Below are 13,790 nucleotides of genomic sequence, written 5' to 3'. Positions count from 1 at the left end.
ATAAATATTGCCTATGTTTATTATTCAGAGCCATTTGGGGCCCTTAAATAAAAACACATATAATTCGATATTTCCTCACAGTATAACTCAAAACACCAGAAGTATATTCCTGAATTAGCATTAGCGGCTGTGTTTCTGTGAGCTGTATAAACAAGGAAAATGTCCTTATTATCTTTAACTGAGGGCCTAGAACAACTTGTTAATCAGTTTGACAAAGTTTAGTGGAAGGGCTTAGTGTTAAGGTGTGTATTTTCCTCTGACCTGCTAATTAAATGAGGGTTAATACTTGTAGAAATAACATGAGTTATTCAGTAGGGAGAAAGGCCTTTAAATATAAGAAGCAAACATCAGAAATTTCCGAACACATTGCATATCTTCTGTTTGCCAGCCATTTGTACCAAGTTAGCATTCTTGGTATAAACAACAGAAACCAACTTTGTTTAACTATGTAGAAAAGGAGATTATTGGGAGACCATTGGCTCTCAGGCAGAACTGATGGGAGGGCGAAACAGCCAGGCTCAGAAAGCAGGCCAGAACCGAGGGAGGGAAGGTGGCTAGAACTTCAGCCCCATGCACGGCCCCAGGGAGATGGACACGCTCTGGGACACACTGCTGGCCCTGTGACACTGCCATTGTGCACTGACTGCAATCAGCGAACGCTGCCAGCCTCAGAATGGACTCTGAGCTCTCCCCTGATTCTCCGGTTACTCAGTTCAGTTGTAGGTCCCAGGCTGGAGTATCAGCTTGGCTGATCGGAATCAGGGAAAATCTACCTCCCTCCAGCATCTGTGGTGGGAAGCGGGCTGTGCTCCTGACAGTCCCCGGGCTAATGTAGGAAAGACACTTGGATCCTGGGATCCTCAAATGACGAACGCCCACTACTTACAGGAATGCTAAATGATTGGGAACTGTTTAGTTGTTACGTTTATACTGTATTTAAAATGATAGGAAAGTGATTGGTGTTTTAAGCATGTTTTCTGAGAGCCAGTAAAGAGAAAAAGGAAGCATGTTTGCAGGAAAAATGGGGCCGACTGGATTTTGGTAGGTGGCAGTGGGGTGGAGGGAGAAAACATGGGGGCAGTTTACTGTTTTGGGGGCTCAGTGAGTGGAGGTGCCACTTACTGAGAAGGACGGAAAAGAAAGATCACAAGTGTTCTTTCTTAAGGTGATCTCCACGGAGGGCACGTTATATCCGTTGTTCCTGTAGGACATTTTAAGAGAAACATGCGTAGTGAGCAGATGAAGATTTGGATGTACAATTCTGAAGCTGGACTAAAGTGGGAATTATGAGTCACGAGCATATTGATGGGAATTTAATCCTTGGAATTGGGTGTGGTTGCCCAGTGAAAACTGGAAAGGGGGAGAGACCGGATTTAGAGCATAACCCTTCGTGGCCGTGTAAGAGGCAGGCCATGGAGCGGAGCTCACAGAGCAGGCTGAGAAAGTGGGACCCAGGTTGCGGGAGGAAAAGAAAGATAACGTTTATCTTCTCTACTGAGACTTCATCAATTACATGTTCTAGACCAGTGGCTTTTCAGACATTGACTGTGTGTCAGAATCACCTGGGTGCTTGCCAAAAATTTGGTTTCCTGGACCCATCTCCAGAGAGTCCTCTGTAGCAAGTGCAGAGCGGTAGGCATTTCTGCATTTTGAACAGGCATCCAGGATGATTCTAACATAGGCGATACCTGAATTTCCTTGAGAAACACCTTTCTAGGAGACAGTGCGAAATGGGCAGCAAGGCTTTGAAATCAGATTTACGTTAGGGTCCTGGCTTTTACTGCTTACTTGTTGTGTGGCCATGAACAAGTTGGTTATTTTCAGGTTTGATTTCCCATCAGTGCTGGAGTATGATCAGTGCCTTCTCTCTCTTAGAATTATTACAAGGCGTGTATGAGATATGCTACATTAAATTACTGGCATATAGAAGGAGCTCAGTAAATGTCAGTTGTCTTTTTGGCACTTGAAAAGCCCAGAACACAGCTGTAAACCTAAAAGCCAGTGAAAAAGGGGAAGGAAATAGCTTTCATTAACCTCACGCATTTTGTTTTGTAAGAGATCAGAGCCAACTGCTTTTTACCTTGAGTCTACTGAATTAGAATTGTGTAAAATTAAGTTACTGATTTAATAGATTTCATTATCTAGGTTTCTCCTGCAGCCTTCAGTTCTCTAGACCTTACATTCGAACAGCATGGTACAGACAAGGCTAAAGTGTGGCACAGGAGCCCAGGGAAACTGAACGAGGGACCAACTCCTCAAAAATCTTGAGGGCATCAATGTGTTATAACAATATAAAAACAAATACCCTAATATTGCCAGGTCACCAAGGAAACGTTAAATTCTGTTGAAAAGAATTGAATTGTTTGAGAAGTTAGGGAAGTATATATTTCAGACAGATTTCCATTATAATCACTAGAGTTTGGGCACTTAAAGGAGTAAGCTTCTGCTACTTGGGAAGCTCACTTAAATGAAATGAACTGTCTTTTACAGTTCTGGGTAGATGAACTTCCATGACCTTATTTCTCATGTGATTGGCATGTTACTGTTTTTAACAGTCTGCCTTGAGTCAACAGGTGACCTTGAACCTGTCCCTGAGGTCACTGCGGAGCGAACCTATATGTAAACTACTATGGATGGCCATTGCATGCTAAGGTTTCTCCTTCCCCTCTGTCTAGGAGAGAGGCTGATGTGAGGGGAGGCGAGCAGGGTCTGGTCATAGTTGGATTTTGCCCGTTTCATGTCTTGAGTTTCCCATCTCACACCAGCTGCTTGGAAATATGGCTGCTTTATGGTTATGGGTTTGCAAATGCCATTGAGGAAGAGTAATGAATGCCCCTCCGTTTTCTTCAGCCTTTCTGGTACTATTTGCTACCCCAGCTTGGATGTTTATACGATTATTTACCCCCTAATACTCAATAGACCACTGAGTAGGTTTAGGTAGTAGTTGCTTCCAGCTACTTCCATAGCTTATAGTGAAAATTAAATCCTTTTGCGGACTAGTGGGTCACTGACTAATGTTTCAGGAGCACTTATTTTTGTTGTGTGTGTGTGTGTGTGTGAATGAGAAGGTAGGAAAGTCTGGTAAGGTGTTACCAGCTTTTGTCTCACTGTACCTATAATGCCCCTCACTTGTTTTAAGTGCTCAGTATAAATTTGTTGAGTGAGTGAATGAATGACTTAGTCTTCTTTGAGAATTTTCAACTGTGCTTAACCATTTATTATTATTATTATAGCTGTTCCCCAATATTGTTGTCCCAGTTAGGTATTTTGCTAAATATTTCCTGGGAGTACCGTTCCCTAAAATGTGCCGTGAAAAAGGCTTCCCTGGACAATTAATTCTGGGAAAAGCTGTATACTAAATCTTTCTCATAGAAAGTCAGTTAATATGTAAATATATTAAGGGCCTCAAGAAGGCCTGCACTAACAAAACCTGTTAGCTTTATTTAACTCAGAATTTCCCAAACTTATTTGATCGTAGAAGCCTATTTGTATCTCATAAAGCGCACTTTGGGAAATGCTGCGCTAACTTTTATGATTTTTCTGTACCTCACAGTTCACTGTAGGCTGTTTCCACAAAGCACACTTCAGGTTTTGGATGTCAGTTGCTTATTCAATCATCCAAAGGATGGAAATTATCACTAAATATGATTAGAATGTCCACATTTCAATCAGGAATTGCTAACTCAGATTTTTTTTTTTTTCATTTGCTGTTTTGAACAAGATGTGATCCCAATAACCTTTTAAAAATGAGTGTTACTTCAGGTATTAAATTAGTATATTTAAGAAAAGGAGACAAATATTATTTGGTGCGTTGAGCTGAGAGAGCCCATCACCCCACAGTATGGAAGCATTTCTGTATTTCCCCTGAGCTCAGTAAAAAAGACAGTTGTCCCTATTATTTTAATATTATGTGTTAATCTAGGAAATGAACCTGTAGCTGTACAGCTTTTCTACCAAACTGGCATAACTGGGTGAAATAGAAAAGCTAAATTTATTTTCAGTTTCATAATATCAAATCTGTTATTGTATTCCTGCTTTCTTTTCTTTAATATCTGACTAAAGCCCAACTCGTCTTTTCTTTCGACACTTCGTCATATGGGATGGAAATGTGCTTTCCTAGTTTAATTGTTCACTGGCTGGCCATGAAACCTACTTCCTTTGGTTTGGTTTTGGTAACTAATGCTTCTCTCCTTGCTTCCTTACTCCTCTCCATCTTTTAATAATCTTTCCCCCTCACATCTTTTAATAATCAATTTTGTTTTGTTCTGCTTTGCCTTTTAAACTTAGAGTTTAATTCATGTGAATTTAGGGATTTTTTTCAAAGAAAAGTTGCTTTTGAGAGGCTTTTGAGTGGGGGTGGGGTAGGGTGGTGTTGAGAAGAGAGAGCCATAAACGAAACCCAGCAATTTTTCGTCTAGTCGGCTTTTCCCACGGGCTTACTAAACCTGAAAGCACCGCAGATCTGTAGAGAGTTTGGCTAGCAAGTTTCGAGTTCTTGAATTTTTTCCTACCTGAAAGTGTCTTATTTCCATGCATCCTTCCGGATAAGACCACCATCTTCAGACCTCTTCCTCCAGTTCCCTAACACATCCTTTTAAAATCCAACCATCCCAGGTATTTCTGTACTTTTAGAATTAAAAGTGATACCTAGAAACATTATTTAAACATTATATTAAGTATAATGTTTATAATGTTAAGTAATGCAATGTTTTTTTGTCATATAAGCGATATGCCAAAAAATGACTCTTCCCAAGAATTGACAAAGAAAATCTAAATAAAAGCCCATTGACTGGGCGTTTGCACTCAACCGTAATAAGTGAAATTCTGGCTTTCACTGTGTCTTCTGCAGACAAACAGCAGAAAGGCGAATTTGCAATAGAAGGCTACGACGTCAGGATGAATACCACCCTCAGGAAGGACGCAAAGAAAGAGTGCTGTTTTGAAATCTGTGCTCCTGATAAACGTGTCTATCAGGTTGGAGTTTTTGTGTTGTTTTGAAATGAAGTTGATAAAATGTTTTGATTTCATTTATAAAGACATTAACATTTTGTTAAAACAACTCTCCCTGGCATTTTAATAATAAAAAATACTGGTTTTTATGCATTGAACATTCATGTAAGAGGTAATACGTTTTTAAAAATTCAGATTAGTTCAAATGATATCTTCTTGAAAAAGAACAAGCGAATATGTGATTTATCAGTTACTTCACATGTTGCATTTTATGTCTATTTTAATAGAACTGTGTGGTTTCTTAAAAGGACTACATAGCAGAAAGAGCAAAATTATCAAAGGGAAAATATCAAGAGTGTTCATGCATATTGCGTTGCTTAGGGTTGTGGGAGAAAATGAAGGTAAGGGCACATATCAGCTCCGCAATTCAAGAGCTATCAGCGAGCATCAATACAGAATGTATGTTTAATAAGTTTTAAATATCTGAGATTGCAGTTGAAAGCCAGTTAATTAAGTTGTCAGATAGTGTGTTGGAATCTGACAAGAACATTTTTAAGAAAACTGCACCCAGCAGTCTAAAGAAATTCATGGGTGTCTTCTAATTGTCAAGGGCAAATTTCGCTCATCAGCTCTGCCTTTGACATTGATGAAGAGAAGCAGCTTTTTTTCCTGCACAGCTGCCAGCTGCTGATCAGAGTTTCAAATCCATCATCCTCTGCTTCAATTACGTAAATTTGTCAAAATTAACTGTACATTATAAGAAGCATCCTTGCAAGAAAAGTAGTACTAGACATGAAAAGAATTACTAATGGTCTTAAAGAAATGATAAGAATGCGGCACACCTTTCACTTCCACTGGGGTGATTTTTCTTGTTATTGTTTGTTTTTTATTAGTTCACAGCAGCTTCTCCCAAAGATGCCGAAGAATGGGTACAGCAGCTGAAATTTGTATTACAAGGTAAGAGCGATCAATTGAACAAGTTATTGCAGTCTTTAAATACCAAATAACCGAACGATCTGGATTTTCATATATCAAAAGCATATTGAATTCCTGTGAGAAGACCAAGGGAACTTGACTGTTGTTAATACAGACCATTGACTTCAGATTTAGAAAAGGATTCTGTTCATTCCAACTGGCAAATTGGAAATTCACATATTTATGCAGCAATCAAGTTTTTAAATGTTTTAAGTTCAGGATGTAGCATATAATGATTGTGACTTTGTGGGGCTGCATTCATTTAAAACACAGGGTTTTGCAGATCTCTTTTGCATCCTTTCAAGTTCATGAGCGAGTAAGAATGGCTGGTTTTCAGGGTATTTGTTACACACCCGCGATGTTTATCCCTGATGTGCTTTGTAGACATGGGATCGGACATAATCCCTGAGGAAGATGCAGAAGGAGGAGAGCTCTATGACGATGTCGACCACCCCCTGCCCCCCAGCGGGTCACCAGCCAGCAGCCAGCCCATCGATGACGAAATCTATGAAGAACTTCCCGGTATGTATTATCTGGGGGTTCATTTAAGGATTTGGGGACTTTTTAAATTGTTAGTGTCATCAAGTTGACAACTTAAGTGGAAAATGGTGAGCTATTAAGGACCAGGACAAAGAACATCTTCAAAATCCTATTTTACGAAAAGGGTTGTGCTTGAGGGGTTTCAAGCGCGTGGAGGTTCACTTGCGAAAGTGAACGGAATGTTAAAATGAAGCCGAGGCGGCCCTAATCTCACGGGACTTTTGGCTCATTAGCATTGTTTATGCTACATAATTTTTTAATTAAAAAATTGACTTGCCTTACAGTTTTTTCCACCGACTCACCCATCATTTTTTATTTATACGTCTTGGAACTTCCATTAGCCAGAAGTTCTATGCACACCCCATATGTCAACAACTTCTGCCTCGTCCATTCCTCCTCGCTGTAGTGTGTGGCATTTTCTTGGAGGAATATTGTTGGACTGTAAACAAAGGCCTTTTAAGGCTTGGATTGTTCTGATTTGATATTTGATCGATATGAAGATTTTCTTTTATTCTACATTTTTAAGCATGCGTCAGTGGTCGTGTGCCTCAGTATCTGTCATGTAACATAACATTAATTGTCTATTAGCTTATTTCACTTGCAGTTTTAAGTCAACCTAAAATTAAGAGATTGGCATGTGGAACTTAGTACGCTTAGAATATGAAAACATTCAGGGAATTTTTGCATTACTCTAAATGAGCCTTTTTCCGGCTGTTAAGATATCTGCAGAGAATAGAAGTGATCGTAAGCAGCATAAGTGAGATTTAACTAATACCATCGAAAGAGGCTATTTCTTTCTCTGAATAGAACAATTTAGTGATACAGTATGAACCTTAAAACTGATTTTCAAACTACTTAAAATGTTCCAAATTAATGTAAAATGTCACTTTCAGTGAAGTCAGTAAAGCGTAACAACTAGCACATGGACTTTAGAATAAAAAAGTGTAAATTCTGGCTGTACCATCTAGCTCAGGAACTTTAAAAGTCAATTTCTTCATCTATCAAATGGGACTAATATCATGGGGGGGGGTGAGCTAATGTATCTAAATCTCTGAAGACCATGCCTGAGTCATAGAAAGTTCGCAATGAATTGTACACCACTGTTGTTTTCTTTTTTGTTAATCCTCAACTGAGGATATCTTTCCCATTGATTTTTTAGAGAGAGTGGAAGGGAGGGGGGAGACAAAGAGAGGGAAACACTGATGTGAGAGACACGCCAACTGGTTGCCTCCTGCATGCGCCCTGACCGGGGCCAGGGATCGAACCTGCAACCCTTCAGCCGGCAGGCCAATGCTCTAACCACTGAGCCAAACCGGCCAGGGCATATTGTTTTCATTACTGTATCTGGTAAATTCTCACCAGTGCTTATGTGAGGTATAATAATTTTCTGAACAAGTAAGAATTAATGATTTAATGGTGTTATACATTCAAGATATTACAAAAACTACTCAAAATATGCGTCTACAAACTGTCTTTTACTGCCCTAAAAGGAGATGATTAGTATAAAAGCGTAACTTTGTGGGGAACAGTCTGTTTTTGTTATTTTAACAAGCTCTGTGTTTATAGCTCCTCCCTTTCCGATTTATCCTAAGGAAATGGCATCTGCCACGGCGTCAGTTATCCTTGGGTGGGAAGAATACTCTCTTGCTTTTCTTCACACCATGTCATTAATACAATCCTTTTAGTTTCAAAATGTTCTTAAGAGCTTGTGGGAATGTACACTGATGTCACGTGGAAGAGCTGACGTCAGCGTCCATTTAAACATAGCGCTGTCACACGCATCTCATTCCTCGCAGCCCTGCGGTGAGCGGGCTGCCTTACAGTTGCTGAACTCGCTGGTAATTAAGCTCTGCCTTCCTTCAGCTTGACCACTCTCTCCCCGCCCTCCCAGGTGAAATATCGGTGAAAAATAAAGATCACATATCCATCGTCATTTTCATGATACAGGCCCCAAGAAAATCTCCTGGCCGCAGCTTGAAATCTTAAAAACAGGAACGAGCCTGGCTTTCTCTCGCCACAGATGCCCTTCTCCCTGTCTTGGGCCTGTGGCCACACGGCTGTTGGGCAGACTGGTCACTCTTTAAGCAGCCTTATTTCTCGCTGTGGTCTGGAGGAAGCCTGAGCTGCTCCGGGGTCCCTGGGCCCGCCTGCAGTCGCAGTTGCTGGACAAAGCGACTGCGCTCCCCAGAGCCTGCAACTGGGCCCCGGGAAGGAGGCGGGCGCGCAGCTGTGGGACTGGCTCTGCCCCAGTGGAACCCACATCTGCACAGTTCACGTTTGTCGGGTTTCAGCCAGTGCCACAGAGGGGATTTTTCTTACGAAAAGCCCTGAAGTTGTCTCTTAGAGCTAGAGCTTTTGTTTGATTAAGTATCTAAACCTAGAAAGGTAACTTTTTTCCTTTAAAAAAAAAAATTAATCTATCTTCCAGGATAAAAATTAAGCTAATTGCTTTCATTGGGTGAAAGAGGGATATAATGTTGAGAGGAAGTGCAGAGAGTGGAAAGGCACTGGACGTATTTACAAACTGTTGGTGCTTTTCCAGTTCTGTACAAAGAACTGCGTTTCTCCGAAATCTGACTGGCTAAATTCCCCGAATTAATAAGTAGGACCACTGCAACCCAGCTTTCTGTCCGTCACACAGAGCTGAGAACTAACTCTCTCAGTTGGGAGATGAAGTGTGTAATGTGTTTGAAGAAAAATCAAGGGTTCAACATGTTACTTTAAATCACAGATTTCTTCTGAGAAAGGAAAGCTCTTATTCTAACAAATGCATTTTTAATATAAAACAAACCTGCAGTGTTTAAGTCTCAAGAGTAAGAAGAAGAAAACACTGTTTAAAAAATTGTATTGCAAAAGATCCCTTGAAAAATGTTTATAATCTATGGGAGTATAAGTAGTTTCATTGTAATTGTTTTTCAGTTAGAATATTCTAACTTTATTACAGCAGCTTCTCTTTAATTTCTTGTTCATTAATTTTTAACTAACTTCATAAAAGAAAGAATAAATTTGTAAGATTTCTTTGTGTTTAGGGGATTTATACATATGTGCAGAAGAGTCAAGAGAGGGCTACTTCTGGGGAGTATCAAAAGTATGTGCCTTTTCTTCAAGTGCCCTAACGCTTTGACACCGTTTATGACTTAGGACCTGTTAGCATAGGCCAAGTCAGGTTTGCTTACATTGTGATGTTACTACAGCATGTTTGTGTTTGTGGAGCTAATGTATTGATCAGAGTGCTCAAAGTTAAACTGTTCCATAGCACAGTAATGAGTTCATTTGGCTTAGCACAGATTTCAGAAGTTATTGCTCATTTCTCCATTAGAAATGCAGAGGAGCATATTTATTTGATTTTGAATCTTAAAAAGAGAAAACAGTACTTGGGAAAGTGCTGCAGAAATCAACTCAGCTTGCTCATCTCCTCTAGTTACCATGTCACTTGCTTTTTAATTTTTAATTTTTTTTTTATGTTGGGAGCGACAGAAACAAAAAGATTTTTCTAGATATAGACTGAATAGAATTAGCACAGTAACAAGAATGGTAACTAGCCATTAGCCTATTAAATCTGCAGCTTTCAGGGGAATTGCATTTGAAATCCTTCTGACAAGTAGACTAGAGGAGAGGGGCCAACATAAAACAGGAAGACAAATTTCCAATTCCATTAACCTGTTTTTTAAAAGTGTTCATTCATTCCTTTTTAAAAAATGTAAAGACAGATTGAACAATTCTAAGCAAGAAAAGGATGTTTTTATCCTTTGGTCATTCAATTTCATTTAGTCCAACTATCGGTACTGAAAATGAAATATGAAGCAAAATGCAGCTGTTAGTTTTTTTTGCAGTGAAACCGTTATGTATACATAAAAAAGAACAGTGTTTGGGTATTTAAATTTGGAGTACTCTCCAGCAAGTGGACACAAGTGCTAACTTCATAAATAAGTGGTTAAAACCCCCGTAAATACATTTTGGCTTTATTTTCTTGCTGAATGACCATCAGTCATATTACCAAGTTCATATGAAGGTTATAGGGGATCCTGGAGCCTCTGGTATTAACATCATTAAAAGTGATGGTAAGTTCTGGTTCCACCAAGGAATTTTTCTCCTTCCTTCACCAGAACGCAATGGAAAGATACCAGTTGACTTTCATAGAACCACATATAGTCATCATTTTAGTATTGCTGGTCCAGGCAGCCTGCTGACATTCTTTTTTCTTAAACTGTGGTACTGAGTGATAAAGTTATTAAGCATGGTGGTATTGTGTCCTAATATAAGATGTGGTAAATTTTTTCCCCAAGTAGATGACTAGATTAGAGTCAAGTTTTTGGATGGTTTTAGCTCTGAATTCTGCTGGGAGGATTATCTGAAGTTATAGAATATAAAGAAAACATTCATAAATTAGGGTCACAGCACACATCTCATTTTTTATATCTTTATCTTTGTTGAGTATAATGTGGTTTTAGTGTTATTTATAGAGTTGCTTATTTCATAATATGGCACGAGGCTTTGGAATGCAGTTGTGCCTGTCATGTAGCTTTTCTCTGCTTTGCTGTTGGCATTGCAAGTGAATTATTTTCATTACAAGAGATGGTTTAACATACATTAAAATCTCAAATACCTGTGTGCATGCAAAACATATTTCCATTGGTAGAAAGAGAAAACGAACCCATTTTTGCAACTTGGAGCTACATCAGTGGTTTTCAACCAGGGGAGATTTTGGCCCCCAGGGTACATTTAATGGTTTAATGCCTGGAGACATTTTGTTGCCACAACTGGGGTGTGTGTGTGTGTGTGTGTGTGTGTTACAGGCATCTAGTGGGTAAGGGCCGGGATGCTGCTGCTAAACATTCTATAATACACAGGACAGGCCCCCACAACGAAGACTGATATGGCCCAGAATGTCCATAGTGCTGAGATTGAGAAACCCTGGCACAGGGATGTAGTAGACAGCTTTTGCTTTATCACCTTTTTATCTGTATCTACTGAGTTATAAAAACCCATAACCCACAGTCTGTATAAGGCTTTACTTTTAGGGACACACATAGGTTTTCTTATATATATACAACTAGGATTACATAGCATGGTTCTAGGTCATAAGGGACCAAGTGGACCTGTCTGCCACTGTTTCCTTCAGGAGATTGACGTTAATCTTAGAGAAATGAGAAAACCATGAAAGACAAAAAAAAAACCCCCCAAAAACGGGAAGTCTTTTCTCTATTTTCTCCAGCTACAATATGTGAAGGAAGAGTCCTTTTTGATACTGTAAATATGTGCCTTTCTTATATAGATAGTTGGTTTATAATATTCTGAGGCTGAACTGAAAGGCCTGTGCTGGGGGACTGGATCTTCTATAAAGGGTCAGGCATGTGGAAGAATGTGGGCTCAGCAATTCTAGGGCCACCTGCAATTTGACAAGTGCCTTTCAGCGGGGAGGAAGCCCTCTTGTGAGATTTCTCTCCCTTCCTGGGACTGGATTTTGAAGAGATTAACGGGCAGATGGCAGGGGAAATGGCCTGCCCCTCGAGGTCAACAGGGAGGCACTGGGCAGCCCTAGAGGGGCTCAGTGAAGATGGGCTCACCCGAGTATACGTCACAGCAAGCCACATCGGTGGTTCTTTATCATTCTCTGTTCATTTCCTAATTTTGCTCTTGCTAAGGTTTGTTTTTTTTGTTGTTGTGGTTTTTTTTTTTGAGTGAGAGAGAAACATCAGTGTGAGGGAGAAAAATCCACCTGTTGCCTCTTGCACACGCCCCAGTTGGGTTCTGAACCTCATAACCTAGGTGTGTGCCCTGGCCAGGAATCGAACCCATGACCTTTTGGTTTATGGACAACAAGATGGAGATGTGGGGTAGTGAAAGCACGCTAAGTGTTGTCTTGTTCAGGAGGAGCGAGGAGAGAAATACTGAGTAACTAGTCTTTGTTAGGAAGTACGTGTTAAAATTTTTAAGTTAAATACTCAATAAATGGGGGTTTCCAAAGCAGCAGAGGGGACATAAAAGGGGAACACATAAAATAAATTTAAATCCAAAAGAAGGCAGGGAAAGGGGGGAAGGAGCAAAGAAGAAATATAGTAAAAGTAAGTCTCAATACAGAAGTAATTACAATAAATGTAACTCAAATTAACCTGTAAAAAGACAGAAATCATCACATTGAATATATTTTTTTAAATTTAGCAACATTTTTCTTAGAGGTGATGCACTTGAAACAAAATCACATAGAAATTTTCGAAGTAAGGGAATGGAAATAAATACACTAGGCAGTCCTCTCCAAAGAAAGTGAGTATAGCAACTATATTGTTATTAGACAATATAGAGTTAAGAAATAAAGCAATAATAGGACTACAGAATACTACATTATAATAGTAAATGCATCTAATTACGTAACCTCAAAATTTATAAAGCAAAAACTTATAAGACAAATTTGACAAATCTCAGGCATAGTGGACGATCTTAACATACTGCTTTTAGCAACTTGTAGACTAAGGAGGCAAAAAATTAGTAAGGATATGGAACCAAAAAACAAAAAATTAACAAACTTCATCTAATTTACCCAGAAAGATAAAAAGATGTGTTTCTGTTTAGTACATATAGAATATTCATGGAAATGGATGATATATAAGTTCACAATTGAAATCTCAACAAATTTTAATGAATCTGTGTCATACAGACTATGTTCTTTAACTTCAATGAAATTTAATTAGAAACCAACACTGAAAAGATAGTTAAAAATGCCCAAGCTTCTATATTTAGAGGCTGAAAAGTAATCTTCTTAAAAGCTCTTGAATTTAAAGGGGAAATCACCGTGGAAATGACAATATATGTAATTCTGAAAGACAATGAAAACAGTATAGATAAAAACTCGTGGCGTGGTGCTGTACCCATAGTTGGAGGGATATGGTGAGGAATGAGACGAAGGAGGGAGTTAACCCCTAAAGAACTGGAGATGAAGGAGCAATCTGGAAGAAAGAAAGGAAAAAAGGCTATGAAATAAGTGTGTTTAAAATGATTAAAGAGACTAAAGAAGGAGTAGAAACTTTAACAAGAGAAAAGAACTCTATGAAAAAAGATGAGTTTTTTTTTAAAGAGCCAAATAGAATCACTAGAAATTATTGATTGTTTGGATTATTTAGCCACCAAATTCTAAATTTTTGGACTCACATATTTATGTTTACATTGCCTAGGTCCCATTAGAATACATATTAAAAATCCTGAACCAAAAGGTAAGCAAATGTCAGCCACTCTAATCAGACTGAAACGCTCACATTTATAAAGCAAGAAAGAAAAATTGCACTGATGGGGCTAGGCTATTAAGATTTCTCTGTGACCCATAGGTGAAG

General features: G+C 39.1%; 1 protein-coding gene across 1 annotated transcript in view; it reads left to right on the top strand.

The window, feature by feature from the left end:
• The window catches only part of SKAP2 (src kinase associated phosphoprotein 2), a 142,590-nt gene that overhangs the window by 83,203 nt on the left and 45,597 nt on the right, over positions 1-13,790 (top strand). The window contains exons 7-9 of the mRNA XM_087821221.1: positions 4,850-4,974; positions 5,844-5,907; positions 6,310-6,447. Coding sequence (XP_087677347.1) covers positions 4,850-4,974; positions 5,844-5,907; positions 6,310-6,447 — 327 coding nt within the window. The remainder of the gene's footprint in view (positions 1-4,849; positions 4,975-5,843; positions 5,908-6,309; positions 6,448-13,790) is intronic.

The sequence above is a fragment of the Miniopterus natalensis genome, chromosome 10 (assembly GCF_054644295.1).
Source record: "Miniopterus natalensis isolate mMinNat1 chromosome 10, mMinNat1.hap1, whole genome shotgun sequence".
NCBI classification, from domain to species: Eukaryota; Metazoa; Chordata; class Mammalia; order Chiroptera; family Miniopteridae; genus Miniopterus; species Miniopterus natalensis.
The sequence above is the reverse complement of the archived record's forward strand: the minus strand, read 5'-3'. Positions and strand labels throughout refer to the sequence as shown.